The 15,941-nt window shown below is 48.0% G+C and overlaps 1 protein-coding gene across 1 annotated transcript in view; it reads left to right on the top strand.

Annotated features, from left to right (window-relative positions):
- The first annotated feature begins 5,368 nt into the window (after nucleotides 1-5,368).
- Nucleotides 5,369-15,941, top strand: part of LOC132469851 (RNA binding protein fox-1 homolog 2-like) — a 22,564-nt gene continuing 11,991 nt past the window's right edge. Inside the window, exons 1-3 of the mRNA XM_060067960.1 lie at nucleotides 5,369-6,244; nucleotides 12,318-12,368; nucleotides 15,674-15,888. Of these exons, the coding sequence (XP_059923943.1) occupies nucleotides 5,996-6,244; nucleotides 12,318-12,368; nucleotides 15,674-15,888 (515 nt within the window). The 5' untranslated portion in view covers nucleotides 5,369-5,995. The remainder of the gene's footprint in view (nucleotides 6,245-12,317; nucleotides 12,369-15,673; nucleotides 15,889-15,941) is intronic.

Here is a 15,941-nt window from a genome sequence, read left to right as displayed (position 1 = left end):
ACTGATCTATACGGGAGTCTTGCAAAGAATTGTTGAAGCAGAAAGAAAACACTTTGTCAATTGCACACTGCTACGATGGTCAGCAGACTGAACCACAAAGGTATGCTTGATTGCGACAGGTGTATAATCAAGGTTGCAAGGTTGTGATTATGGTTTAGCAAGATTATATGTGCACGCCCACTTACAGCGGGGGAATTTATAAAGCCTCCCCACGTTCTGACATGGTATGTGTAGCAGCCCAGCTCTACCGCTGGGTGCATGGGGTAGGCTATCATCCTCTGTCATATTTGGCAGCCAAATGAGTTCAGTTGCTGGGCCAGTATAATCTGCCCCTTTAACGTCTATGTCCACTGAACGGATTCTACCATCAGCGCTGGGGTGAACAAAGGATATGGTGCCGATAGGCCGGGCAGCTGCTGGTCAATCACCATGACGACTTGTCCCACCACATGCCTGGAGGAGATAAAAGCCACTTGGAACAGGGCTGAAGGCTGGAGGGTGAATTGCATCCAGAACTGGTCGGCCCAAGGATACCACTCGGGCCGTCACAGCCTGGGGGTAGAGGAGAGTGGAGACATCCCATCAGAAGCGGCGTTGGCGTTAAGGGTTAGGGTCTGGGTCGACAGGGTCTGACGATGCTATGCAGCCGAGGGGGTTTTAGAGTCGAGTGTGTCCTCCACCTCCGTCGACACGGTCATCGGCACTTCCCCCAGAGCAACCTGACCTTAAAGCACCATGTGGGGCGAGGGATTTACGGGTTTGATTTCCGTCTCTCATGCTCCATCGAAATGTGGTGCGTACGGTGGGTTGGATCTTACGGAGATGCTCGAATCAGAAGTCTTCTCCCTCTGTGATGGTTCCATTGTGTACTGCGGCTCCAGAAGCTCTTGATCCCCTGCGTGGAAATGAATGCCTCTCCTCTGTCACACAGGATCTCAAATGGTTTTCCCCATTTCTACCGATTGAACGGTGAATTGAAAGAAGAAAGGAGCCCCCGTCCATACTGGGCCGCAGATCGAGGTGTGCACATCTGGTGGTTAAGGCATAATCGCAACCGACCCCCGAACCTGTTGTATCAGTTGGATCGAGCACGGGAGAGAAGGGATCGAGTGGTCTGTTTGGACGGATCGGATGGTTCAAGGATAGGGGACGTGGTTAGGGTTAGTCAAATAAACACAAGGACTCATAATACACATCTCAATTCATTAACATGTGACAGAATGCAGTGAGATTGAAATGAACAGAAAAATGATGTATTTAGTTATGTTGTAACATCCATCGTAACACAAAGAACCCTCTATTATATTATTGTTAATGAGGCCATTGGATAACCTTTTGGGGTTGAAAGAGAACCGGCTCCGACTCAAAAATTATTTCAACAACAATTTATAATGGTGTTCTATGAAGAACCAACATAAGCTTATAAAACATTGATCTCTGCAAAGGGGACAGAACTACAAGGCCACTTAAAAATATGTTAGAAACCTCAGACCATTAGCACTGTATTATGCTTACAGAGATAACAGACACCCGCAGGGTTCAGAAATAAGAAATAACCAAGAAAGAATACCTCAATTAATAGGCAATATGCCTCCCAAAATGAAAAAGAGGCAACGCATTGCAAATTGTAAAGCTTTGTAAAACATGTAAAACTGTTTAGTAAAAATAACAACCCTCTCTAAAGGGACAGAGACCTCAGCTGTCTTTAATGGATCAGCTTTTCCGGGAAGAAAGCATATTGATCTCTTCGTAGACTTTTGTGTTCCCTCAGCCCCTTCTCATTCGCGCGGTCATGCACACAAACTTAACCCTTTTATGAAACGTACCCTACTACTACTACTAACAGTAACCCTATTACCAAAACTAACCCTAACCCTAACTGACACTGATTGAGGAGACCGACCACTGTTTGATTTCATGTTTTATATTAATTACATTACATTATATAATCTTATAGTATTTTAGGTTAATAGTAGTCTACATTTTCTGTCTAATTGAATGCAAATGCTGTCATGAACGGATGCGTACATTGTCGTCATGTTGTGAGAAGTTGAAAGAAATGCTAAGCGTTGGCCTACTTGATATTGTAGTGACATTGGTAGCTTGCTAACTATTACTTCTCCAGACACATTTATAACATCAAGCACCAATTCGAAAGAAGTATAAGATTCAGAGACCCTGACCCAGAATGATCTTGTGGTACACATAGGTCGCAATGAGAACTGGTAAACCTACCTAATGGCGTTATCAATCTCGGTGGGAACAGGGAGACGTCTTTTGCATCAATGTCCGCCAGTCTTCCACGTGATGACACAGGCACATGGGCTCACCTTGTCCCAGTACAGAGAAGCATACGAGTGGAGCATCCAAAGGCCCGGAACGTCCTACGCATCTCAGATGGGCCCACATCTCAATACCGGAATAGAACCAACCATTTCCCAGTATAACTGTGAGGATTTGAGCACGTTAAATGGAATTTCAGAGGTGTCCCATTGAACTGATGTTCCTGGAAGAATTGTGTCCCACAGTTCCATCATACTCTGGCAAGCTGAATCTCAATTAATCTGTTTAATTAATCTTCAATTAATTAAACTCTTCAAAAAAACAGAGGAAATCAAAACAAATTAGCAAATCAGTAATACGATACCTGAAGGCAATTCCTTGGACAATATCAATTTCTCAGGTGAGTCAGTTCAATACAGACTATTAAAACTAAACGTCAACTGGCTGAAGTAACTGCCTATTGTATATTAACTACTACCTCTTAACCAACCACTACATATTCCTTCCACTATCTCTGCTTCTTGCCCTTCTTCTTCTGTTTCCTCTTCTTCTGTCAGACCATTCCCGCAAATGACTGCTGACATTCCTATTTTTATTTCTGTCTCCTGTTTTTGATCCAACATATCTTAGGTTTAAATGTAGCTACCTGAAAGTACACAGTTCAGCTCTACAAAGTAAAGGCTTGATCAAAGGCTATAGCCGAGACTCGAAATACCCATCAGAAGGAATGAGCAATAATAGGTTGAATAAAAAACACACATACACAGACACACATAATGCCTTGCACCACATCAATTATGATGTCGTTTTTCAAAGGCATTGTGCTGCTGTCTTCCTGGTCCCGGAGTAATACAGGTGCAGGAGGGACAGCAGTTTGTAGCCGATGACCTTCTCCGCTGAATGACACGCTGCTGTCTTTGTTTGGTTCAGTCTGCCTTTGTCCATGGCAGTGAAGGCAGCGAACCACAGATCGCAACGTAGAACTGGACCATCATTTTCTGCAGAAGAACATCCTCTGCTGGCCCTTCTTGATGGTTGAGGTGATAATAATAATAATAATAATAATACATTTAATTTAGAGGCGCCTTTCAAGAGACCCAAGGTCACCTTACAGAGCATATAGTCATCATAAATCGTTTAAAAAAACAAGACATAAATAAATAAATAAATAAACATAATAAATAAATAAAAAATAAATAAAACAAAAACAAGACAAAACAAAACAAACAAGCAATCAAAAAAGTGATCAGTTAGACGTTGTGTGCGAGTTTGAACAGGTGAGTTTCGAGTTGTGACTTGAAGGTTGTAATGGTGTCTGACTGTTTTATGTGTGGGGGGAGGGAGTTCCAGAGCCTGGGTGCTGAACAGCTGAATGACCGGGCACCCATTGTAGTGAGTCGTGATGTGGGGATACATAGTAGTCCAGCAGAGGTTGAGCGGAGGGAGCGGGAGGGAGTGTATTCTTGGGAGTGTGATGTTCCCCCATTCACCTGAGTTCCTTTGGTATTATTCTCCCCAGTAATCGGAACGACGAGAGTGTTAATGATGGAGTCACCCATGATGGTTTGGGCATGGCTCCTTCTGAAGTTTGCTACCATCTCTACAGTTTTTCAAAGCCTTCCCTGGCCTGTCGGGCCACTGGTGAGTGTCTGGGACCTTTAGTTTCTGCGGATCTTGTCTGTGGAGAGGGTTGAAGGGAGAGCACACAGCCTGGTGGGGCTCCAGGGCGTACGGTCCACCACTACGAATCAATCTTGCCCTGCCCATGTGCTGGTTCTGTCAGGGTCGGCGGCAGGCGGGGAAGCGGGAACAAGGATCTTCTGCTTCTTGGGAATGGGGTCGTTGGTACATGTTTTGAAGCAGTCAGTAAACATGCATTCAACTAGTGAGGTATTAAAGATGTCTGATAACACTGGAGACAGCTGTTCTGCTCAGTGCGGGGGGAAACAGCATCCCCTCCAGCTGTCTTGCAGGGGTTCTGTCTCTCTCGTTTGTTAACACCTCTCTCTAGGAGGCGGAGAAGTGTGATGGGGGGGGGGGGGGGGGGGGCTGGGTGTGTAGGTCAGTTCTATTGAGGTCCAGTGGGACCGGTATTCACAACAGAAGCCACGGCGGCAAACAGAGAGTGTGATGGATTTGAGAAATCGAGCCCAACTCACCCTGCGACATGTACTGTCCATTTTCATGCATAATTCACACAACAGATAGTTACTGGATTACTCAACTGTTCCTCCTAGTTCCCCAATTTCTGATTAGGTGGGATGACAAACATGATTCACATATCCCACACCTACTTGAGACCATACTTTGTATCTGTCACCCAACGCACAGCGGGACCACGTCGTTTGAATGGTTGGTGTGTAGCCTACTATTTGTATTCATCACCATTTGTTGCTTTGTTTTGCCTCAAGCTCAAACACTGAAAAAAGGTCATATATGCCACACTAGAAAGATGACACTGTTGTGTTACACGTCACGCCTCTGGTTAACTGAAGGCCGACATGCTGTGTCCCAGCATGCAGATTAACGCTGGAGTTCTGTGTAAAAAAGTAGAACCAGCCTGATCTCTTTACGACAAGGTTTGGGTCTCTGTGTAAAAAAGGCTATTGTCTTGCTCAAGGACATAAGATAGTCTGTGTAGTTAAATGAGAATTGTCAGACGCTGAAACGTAACCAGGCTTCGCGTCCAAAGCTTTTGTCAGGCTCAACAACCACTCACTCACAAGTTCATTAAACAGTTAAACAGTTAATTTAACATGTCAGATAATAGGGTTGCATCTACAGTAACATAGTTAAATTGTGATGTCACTGGCAATGATGAGCGTTAAATATTACGAGAAATCACTAAAGGATCATTTACAAAAGAGATGCTCTTATGGCAGAAATACAAGATGAATACATCCTTTTTAACTTAAAATGAATATTCAAAAACATTAAAAGGTGGGCCGGAAAAATATGTTGTTAGTTGGTCGCAATGAGCGATAATGGTTAAGCCCACGGATGTGGTGGGGCCAAAGGGGGCGCGGCCTGAGCCAAAGGGGGCGCGGCGTGAGGTGGGCGTGGCTTGAGGTGCTGCAGGCCGCAGCCGGACCCTACTGCTGCAGCCAGAGATCCGTACTCTCAAGACAGACCCGAGCAGCAGAGGACAGGGAGACGAGACACTCGGAGCAAGGGAAAGGTGGTAAGGAAAACCTGGGATATTTTTACATTGACTTCCTAGACGTGGAAATGAGGCGAGGTTCTGTTTGTTGGCGCTAACGAACTAGAAGGTAATTAGTAAAAAAAGCAATCCACATTGTTTTGTATTGGCTCCAGTGTTTTTTCAAGCAAGACACATTTATGTGAGGAGCTAGCGGAATGTGTTGCTAGCAGGCTAGCTAACGTGAGCTGGCTAATTAGCTTTTCAGCCATCCCAAGATTTGGGGGGTTTGTGTTCTTCGCTGAGATATACCTCCGTTAGAAAAAAAGGAAAAAACACAGGAAAATGTCCACCGAGTTACCGGGTCCTGCTTAGACGTCCGACCCAGCCAAGATGTCATACTATAGGGCGCACACTCATATCTAAGTAATTTGGAGCTTAATAAGCATCTTCAACACCCGCACCACATCATAGGAACACCGGGCTCTATTGTTGCTGTCGAGCCGGGATACCTTCCAGTCCGAACGGATAAAAAAACAAGACTTTCTGGTGGAGAGACTGTCTGCCCCTCCGATGTTAATGTCGACCGACGTTGCATCTATCATACTGCCCGCTACCCGGGGGATAATGGACCTGGAAAGGGACATTGACACCACAACCGGGCCGCATGCGATCGCGCCTGGGGGGCCGGCGACAGTGCGGGGGATGAAGAGAGGAGACCCCGAACCCGACGCCCAGCCAACTGCAGTTCTGGTGGACCTCGCCGCGGCGGACTGCAAACGACCGCGGATAGACGGGACCGGGGTCGCTGACGTTGGCCAGGTAAGGGGCGAGCATGGACACACACACACGGGGTGTCTTTGTTACCGATTCGGGGTTCGTAGCCCGAAGTGTACCGTTAAAATACAACACAACCGGGTTGATTTATTTCAAGTGAAATGGAGCTACTGTATGTCTGTAGCTGCTACTGTTACTGTCTTTCAATAAACACAGCACATCAGTGCAGCACATGATTTATCAAAAATCATAAGCTAAATTGGGGCATTTGGTTAGTGCCATGGCTGTGAGCCAGGGCATGGTGAGTAGTGGGGCCGTGGCAGACAAAGGTAACCTGATCCAGGCTGCTTTATGACAGACGCTCCGCAGACAGACCGGCTGCTCGGGAACGGTTTTGTAAAACAGTGGAGGCTTATTTTGATATGCACGTAGAAGAAGATGAGCGTTTCTAGTAATGATAATGACTCAAGGTGTTACATCGGACATAAGGGGGACCCCCTCCCCCCTTGTGTGGCTAGGTGTTTGGGTGAGGGGGGGGGGGGGGGGTTACGGGGAAGACAAAGAATAGTCTGAGGGAGGCCCCCATCGACACACGCAGGCAGGTCTCACCGCGACAGCATCCCCGTCTGTAGAATATGACGGACTCCTCTCGATCTTCTTTTGTTGGGCTGCACAACCCTCGTCTTCATATCCCTCCACACACACACACACACACACACACACACACACACACACACACACACACACACACACACACACACACACACACACACACACACACACACACACACACACACACACACACACACACTCTCACCCCCCGGCTATGTATCTGGGGGCTAATTGACTCCCAGTTCACATGTTTCCAGACATCACCACCCCTCCCTCTCCCCCATCCCTCTCTTGCTCTCTCTAGTATATCCCTGCCCCCCCCGCCCCCCCATATCAGTGGCAGTAAAGAGGCTTTGTGTTGTGTTAAGCAGATCCCAGATCATTTAGTGGAGGGCATTAGGCTGATCGCTTTAACGGGCCTGAGAGGTTGTAGCAGGCTGGTCAGCGTCCTGCGGAATCGTGAGTGTTTACTTCCACTACCAGTCTGCGTTGAGAAGCCACCGCGGCTCTGCCATGGGTCTCTCTCTGCGCCAGCGCAGCCGTTGATGGTTTGGGAGTGCTCCTCCAAACGTCCCAGAATGTAGTGATTCAGGGACATCACAGGGGATCTTTATAAGATAGTGTACATGTAGTGGATTCTCCTCAACTAGTCCGACCGGCGGTGAGAGTCAACCAGGGTGACTGTAAGACACAGAAGTGTGTTTTCAAAGTTTGTGGCAGACTGGAACAGGTGCTGTGGGTCAATAAACCAGACGTCGTCAGTAGACATGTTCTGCTGATGGTCCAGCCCTGTTGGTTGGGGTTAGGGTGAAGGTAGTAAAACATTGTTGTTGTTTACAGTAAAGTGATGGTAGAAGATGGTCGATTTATAGTCATTCCACTCTCCATAGGCAATCTAAGGACTCAAAATAGTATTTAACGTTTATAACACTTAATTATAATATGTTAACACATGAATTAATGGATGTAGTGGTGAAGTCAGTAATTAGCTTGTTGTTAATAATAATTATATTTGTGTATATAGTGCATGGATAGATTATACAGATTGAGGAATGGATAAAAATTATATATTGTTTCTGTGTGTGGAATTGTGTTTGTATATTTATTGATTAGACCTATATGGTGTGTTATAGATTTTATATTGGGTGTGTGTAGATTATATTGTGGGCGTGTGTATAGATTACAAGGTTTGTTTGTGTTGGTAGAGAGTATGGTGTGTCTGTGTGTAGATTAAAGTTTGTGCGATAAATAAAAAGACAAAGAATATGTGTACATTGTATGATGTGTGTGTATGTATAGATTATAACCCATTACTAACCCAATTGTTCATGGATTATAGTGTGTGTTTGTGTGTGTGTGTGTTTGTGTGCAGATGAAATAGTTTGTGTGTGTACACTGATTAGTGCTGTTCAATGATTTCTTTCCAGAGCTGCGTAGTGACCTTGACCTTTGAACTCACTGTGATTAGCTCCACACACTGCTGCTGTTACCAAACCTCTCTCGACCACTCTGTTCCTTTTTGCCTGCTGCTGTTACCCAACCTCTCCAATACTTTCTCTCTCCCAGCTGTTCTCTCTCTCTCTCTCTCTCTCTCTCTCTCTCTCTCTCTCTCTCTCTCTGTCCCCCTGCTTGATGATGTCATCCAACCCCCCTTGATTAATTTGCTTAGCCCCTCCCCCACAGTTGCCCCCAAACTGTCGCATGTACTCCATCACACAAACACACACACACACACACACACACACACACACACACAAGCTAATGTCAATTGATCCTGTCTTCAGCTCTCCCTCCGCCCCTCTCGCCATCTGTTGACCTCATGTCTCTTACCCCAGAGAGAGAGAGGGGGGAGGGGAGAGAGAAAGGGTTAAAGCAAGAGAAAGGGGGAGCGATATAGGGTTAAAGAAAGAGAGAGAGAGAGAGAGACGGGGGAGAGATCAAAGACAGAAGGGGAGAGGAAGGTTTTAATGGATAGAAATGATCTAAGTGCAGTGGATAAAGAGAGAGAGAATTCAAAGTTGTGCGTGTCAGCAGGACGGCTGCAGAGAGAGGGATCAGGTTCAGCTCTCTGCTTCAGACCCCTTAAGAAAATAATCACATGAAATTCTTAAAGTCTGACTCATTGCCTCCATCTTCTCTCGTCTCGCTCTCTGTCTCTCTTTCTCTGTGTCTGTCTTTCTCTCTTCTCTCCCTCTCTCTCTCTGCTTCTCTCCCTCTCTCTCGTCCCCCTCTCGCTCTGTCTCTCTCTCTCTGCTTATATTCGCTCTGTTCTTTTTCCTCCATTTGCTCTCCTCTCCAACCCCCCTTTTTGCTCGCCCAGACAGAGTGATTCCAGATGTTGCTAAATTCCTCTCTCTCTGCCTCTTGCTCTCTCACCCTTGTTTTTTCTTTCTCTCCTTTTTCTTGAATCGAATAACATTTTCTTATTCTATTCTTCTCGTCCCTTCGTTCTCTCTTTCTTTCTTTCTTTCTTCCTTTTAGCGTTCTTTCTTTCCTGTTATCTTTCTTTCCTCCCCCTCCCCCACTTGGGTCTGTCATTTCTGTGTAATTTGGGTTTAAGATTCCCCCTCTGGTCTCTGCAGCTGTGGTGGAGCCGGAGGAGGAGTCCCACGGGCTAACGCTGGGGTTAACCCTACAACTAGCCCTCCCTCACAGCTAGCCCTGCCCTAGCTCTTCCTCACAGCTAGCCCTGCCCTAGCCCTGCCCTAGCCCTCCCTCACAGCTAGCCCTCCCTCACAGCTAGCCCTGCCCTAGCTCTTCCTCACAGCTAGCCCTGCCCTAGCCCTCCCTCACAGCTAGCCCTCCCTTACAGCTAGCCCTCACTCACAGCTAGCCCTCCCTCACAGCTAGCCCTGCCTTAGCTCTTCCTCACAGCTAGCCCTCCCTCACAGCTAGCCCTGCCTTAGCTCTTCCTCACAGCTAGCCCTCCCTCACAGCTAGCCCTGCCTTAGCTCTTCCTCACAGCTAGCCCTGCCTTAGCTCTTCCTCACAGCTAGCCCTCCCTCACAGCTAGCCCTGCCTTAGCTCTTCCTCACAGTTAGCCCTTCCTCACAGCTAGCCCTTCCTCACAGCTAGCCCTCCCTCACAGCTAGCCCTCCCTCACAGCTAGCCCTCCCTCACAGCTAGCCCTGCCTTAGCTCTTCCTCACAGCTAGCCCTCCCTCACAGCTAGCCCTCCCTCACAGCTAGCCCTCCCTCACAGCTAGCCCTGCCCTAGCTCTTCCTCACAGTTAGCCCTCCCTCAGAGCTAGCCCTGTCCTAGCCCTCCCTCACAGCTAGCCCTCCCTCACAGCTAGCCCTGCCCTTCGGCACCATCCCCCCCCCCCCCCTCCGTCGTACATTCACTCCCAATAAGGCACAGCCCAGAGTGGTTTACTGCGTCCATACAGTGTACACTACATATAAATATGTTCCATATGAGTGTGGAGCAGAGCGGCCCCTCTGGGAACAAGGCACGAGGGGAGATTGGTTCCAGATGAGGCAGGAAGTGGACGGAGACAAAGAGAGGGCTGTTTTCTCACACACACACACACACACACACACACACACACACACACACACACACACACACACACACACACACACACACACACACACACACACACACACACACACACACACACACACACACACACACACACACACAGTGAAGGTAGTTCCAGTGTTCATACGTCTATTCTTCTGCTTGCATTCAGTTTTTCTCTTATTTTTGACGAGCTCCCTCCTCCCATCCCAGGAGTATGTGGATGTGACGGAGAAGAGTATCACATTCTCCTGGGGTTCCCCATTTTATCTGGTGTGTGTGTGTGTGTCGGGGCCGATGCCATTGCTCTCGCCTCTCTCTCGCTCCACGCTCTACTCCTCCTCCTCCTCCTCTATCCTCTCCTCCCTGCCAGACAATGGCCTTCTGGAGGGAGGCGCGTGTGTGGGAGGGGGCACGCAGAGAGACAGATATAATCAAATTAAACTCAATTACCAAGCAATTAACCACAACACTGGTTTCCAGGGTGTAGGTCTCTGTGTGTGTGTGTGTGTGTGTGTGTGTTTGTGTTTGCGTCCATGTGTGCGTGATTCCTTTTGTGTGGCTTACAGGTCCAATGCTTGACCCAGAGACGGGGGTGAAAATGGCCCTAGTACTCCCAACACAAGTACCACCCAAAGTACTTTATTTAACTACCTTAACTTTAGTACTTCTTAAGGGACCCTAACCCTGCAGAGTTTAATGGGTGTGTTTGTGAAAAGTCGGCCTAGTTCCGCTGAATAGCAGCGACGCGATCAGTGCCAACTGCCGGCCGCAAAACCTGCTATTTTGTCTGAACGGATACGCCGATTTAGATATTGTTTTATAGGATTCGGCCAGTTGGTTCGGACCCCGAGATAACTGTGGACATTGTGGTTGAAACTGGGAAGTCGGCTAGCCTTTGACGGCCATTATATTCCAAGAGTGTTCAGCAACTCGCATTGCTGAACCTTGGTTTGTCCAACACAAGTAAGCGCCTAAGAACTGCACACAATCAATCAAACAAATCAACAGGGTTTCGATTCTTTGTTTTACACGCCAGCGGGCCTGCTCACATACAACAGCTCGATCTCACATACTTCAATCGGAGGGCCGACGCTAAAGTTCTGTGGAAAGGCAGAGGCTAAGTCATAGAGGGCGTGATAATTCACTATTTATTAGTGCAGAGCACCATTCAATAAGTAACGAGGGGGGTGTGTAGGAATTTTTTTTTAACTGATTGGAACACAGCCTAAACATTCACTTCTGAATCAATATTAGAGGCTCAGTTCCCGGTTGTAAGAATGCACGAAGTGCGAGACTGTCAACTGCACACTAATTTCACCTTCTCCCCAGTGTGCCAGTTCATTGCAAACCGGTGAGTTGAAACAATACGAAATCCAGTCAAATCCCAAATTCACCACCACATTTAACATGGAAAAATTCAAACCGCTAGCAAATCTGTGTCTCTTCTTGAAGTCGTGAGTGACGCAGTGATCTGTAAACAGAATCCCGATGCTGCGTTCAAATCGTGTGTTAAAAAAAAATACATGCTGTGATATGCTGAGCATGATGATCCTTAATGATACGCACTCGACCAGGAGAGCCACTATCTTTGGGGCTGATCTGATTGAGGCCCTCGGCCTAAGTCCGTGACCGTGCGCAGCTGCAGGTGAACACAAAATCAAAACCCTGCGGATATGTTTGTTTGGGGGCAATAAAAAAATAAAATACAGCGGGCTAGTTTTTGCTAGTTTTTGTTTTGAAAGATTTTAGATGTCAACAGATCGACATCTGCGCAGTTGCGAAACACATCCACTTTGTAAGAAGGGAGTTAGCTGAACATTAATCACTGCTAATTTTCTTCCTACCATGGACAATGTCTCCAATTAACCTCTAGTCTTAACGAACCCGCAAAATTCCTGAAGTATAGTTCAGACTTTACGATGTTTGTTGTTATTATCTGTCGTGACCTGACCTCTGTCTCTGTTTTGTCTCCCTCTCACAGAACAACGAGCCTTTGAACCCTGGTCTCCATGGTTACCCTGCTCAGAATCAGGTAAGAGCTTAAAAAAAATCATTGACCCTTTGCAGAGGTGGCTTTCAAAGTAAAGTTAAGTCCAGAGACCCTTCAGTGTGTACGTTGTAGAATGGAGAATGTACCAGTGCAGGCTAACTTGCGTGTACACAGTTGGAGCTAGCACTAGGCATGCTAAACATGTCGCCAGCATGGAGTGTAGTAAATCTCTCTCTCTGTGTGTGTGTGTGTGTGTGTGTGTGTGTGTGTGTGTGTGTGTGTGTGTGTGTGTGTGTGTGTGTGTGTGTGTGTGTGTGTGTGTGTGTGTGTGTGTGTGTGTGTGTGTGTGTGTGTGTGTGTGTGTGTGTGTGTGAAGTCCCGCTCTCTACCACAGCAGGGCTGAACCACAGGAGGGCGTTGCCACACACACACACACACACACACACACACACACACACACACACACACACACACACACACACACACACACACACACACACACACACACACACACACACACACACACACACACACACACAAACGGGGGGGAGGTGGGCCCATGTCAACACCACCATGTTTACCACGTGGGACCAAGTAGTTCACCTTCAGTGTGTGTATGTGAGACCTAAATAGCGGTGGCTGTTCAGACCACATAAATGAGCGGCGTACAGACACGTGCACACATACTAGTGCTACACGTGCGCTGCCCTCAGCACTGTGGCTGCCTCTCGGCAATGCATGCAGGGAGAATACTCAGATGAAGCCCTGCCTTCTCTCACTCACTCAGTCCCTCGCTCACTCTCCAACTCTTGAAAATGTGCAGGTCAATGGTTTCCATGTCTCCTGGAAAACCTTGAAATAACAGAAACGCATAAATTGTTGTGTGGCAGGCTGCCACTGCAATGCAGCAGCAGTAAACCTTCATGCTGCAGACAGACGGGAGGGAAGTGGGGGTGAGGGAGGTGGGGGAGGGAGAGGGAGGTGGGGGAGAGGGAGATGGTGGAGAGAGGGAGGTGGGAGAGAGGTGGTGGAGGGGGGAGGGAGGTGTCGGACAGGAGGAACGTGGGAGGGAGGGAGGGACAGTCGGGAGAGGGAGCAGGACGACGGGAAGCGACCGTGGTAGAGGTTATCTGTTGATCTGCTGTGGGGTCTGGTGTTGCTTTGCCCTCCTGGGCTGCCAGTAAGAAATCTTCTGAAGTGTTAGCATCCTCCTGCCACCATGAAGTCACTGGGCAAACACCCTCCTTAGGGGACTGTTCGCTTCGACGAGGTATATAACGGTCAAGAGAAAAATGGCGATCGGTAGATATTTTGTTTATTGGCTTCACTTTTGGATATCTCTGAAACTTGATGCAGAGTGCTGTTTGCTTTAATATTTGTAACGTTTTTTACATGTTTGATATCCACTTTTTCTTAATTTGTGTGTCAGTTGAGCTTGTCTCAATAAAAGGCGAAAAAAGAAAGTGCCTTTCATTTGTATTTGGTTGACAGGGTTATCCAAGAGCCGTCATGACGAGGCCTGCGGTTATTCTGGGAAGACATTTCTTTTCATTGAACCAACCGAATACGTACTATATCGGGTATCGCGTATCTTTACATAACGTTATCAAGACGTGAAACGACCAATGTTGTGATGAAGCATTTTGTCCATATCGCACGGCCATATCTCTTCCGGCCTCGTATCCGGGGAAGAGGTCACTTCCTCTCCTGCGGAAATAAACCATAACAAACCGAACATAAAAATATTCATAATAACAATCATTTAATGTGCTGAGATGTAATCCTCATCCTAGGTGTACTAAGTTGAGCGCAGCGAGGCGAGGGTAACATTGGAGGACAGTTAGTGATATTACAGCCAGGGCTTCCCTTAAACAGCTAGGGTTATTATGTCCTATAATTTCCCTCCGCTCCTCACCGCTTCTATTCATCTTAATTCTTTCTCCCTCTCCCACATCACCCCCCCCCCCCCCCCCCCCCCCCACACTCCTCTATCACCCCTCCTTCTCCACTTCCTATCTCCCCCCCCCCTTCTCGTCTTCTAGTTCCACCCTCCGCCCCACTTTTCACACACTTTAATCTTCACATCTACTCGCATGGAGAACTGTAATTAGGCATTTTGGATTGCAGTGGTCTTATGGTAGCCATCTGCATAGGGCCCTGAGTAGGATACACACACCCGTTTGTGGGTGAGGGAGGGAGGGAGGCGGGGAGGGAGGGAGGGAGGCGGGGAAAACCCCTGCTATGTGTGATTGCATGCTGCTTCATGTCGCTGGCCTACAGGTCCATGCGAGCCGGCCCAGCCCTCTTTAACAGCAGCAAGCCTCCAGGCAGGCATTCCTTACTTCATTCATAATCACCGTCTCTCTCTCTCTCTCTCTCTCTCTCTCTCTCTCTCTCTCTCTCTCTCTCTCTCTCTCTCTCTCTCTCTCTCTCTCTCTCTCTCTCTCTCTCTCTCTCTCTCTCTCTCTCTCTCTCTCTCTCTCTCTCTCTCTCTCTCTCTCTCTCTCTCTCTCTCTTTCCCCCCCCCTGGCTTAAAGGTCTCTCACGATCAATTACATTTAAGGGCTTCACTATTATTGGCACGGCGAAGGCATTTCTTATTCACGGAGCAAAATGGAAAGGTTGACAGGGTTCATGCCTGGTATTGCACAATAACAGGCTTCTCCCTGTATGCTACCACTGATGCTCTTCAGTTTTCCTCATGGCATTGCAGCACTGCTAGGCTTTGTATTCGTAGATACATTTCATTGTGAGGGGCTTTGGATTTCATCGTTTGCGAGATGACTAACTGTAAAATGTAAATGTACTGGTTGTACCAGACACTGCATATTACTAACAATCGGCTGTTGCTTCTCTCTTTACCCGCGTTCTTCCTCGGTCTCCGTCATCCTCCTATCTGTCATATTGCCTCTCTGGAGTCCCTCTCATGCCTTTTATCTCGCTCTCGCTCAAGTCATTCTCCCCAAACATCTTCCTACTCATATGTGTATCCGATTTTTCAGGGCTGAATTATTGAAGTGTTTGCTGTAAATATTTAATGGTTGGTGGAGTGAAAACACACGGCTGCCAGTAGATATGGAGGGAGAGGGATTTGGGGAGGGTTTAATTGAGCGATGAAGGCATAGAGGGGGTGGAATGGTTGGTTGCCGGGGGGGGGGCGGCGGGGTCGCTAGGCGGTGAAAACTTGTTTGTTTTTCTTGTATATTGGATTCTTCTGGCTCACAATCGATCGACGCAACCAAACGTGTTCTTTAACTATCGAGTCTAAATCACCATTCACTCTCCCTCCCTCCCTCCCTCCCTCCCCCCCCTCCCTCCCTCCCTCCCTCCCCCCCTCTCTCCTTCAGGACTCCGCGGCGGCAGACAGCTCGGTAGCCGCTGCGCCCTTTCTGGCGTTCCCCCCCCCTCCTGCCCCCCCGCAGACGGCGCGGCAGGGCCCGAGTTCGTCTCCGGGGCGATGTTCGTCCCCGGGGGGCCGGCCGAAGCAGGAGGCGCGGCGGCCCCGGGTGGCGCGCCCATCGCTGCCGGGACCCTCTGCGTCAACAACAACAACAACAACAACGTGAGCACCGCACCAATCGAGACGTAATGAAACCGCCATGTGGCTCAGGAGCG

This window comes from Gadus macrocephalus, chromosome 2 (assembly GCF_031168955.1).
Source record: "Gadus macrocephalus chromosome 2, ASM3116895v1".
Classification (NCBI taxonomy): Eukaryota; Metazoa; Chordata; class Actinopteri; order Gadiformes; family Gadidae; genus Gadus; species Gadus macrocephalus.
The sequence above is the reverse complement of the archived record's forward strand: the minus strand, read 5'-3'. Positions and strand labels throughout refer to the sequence as shown.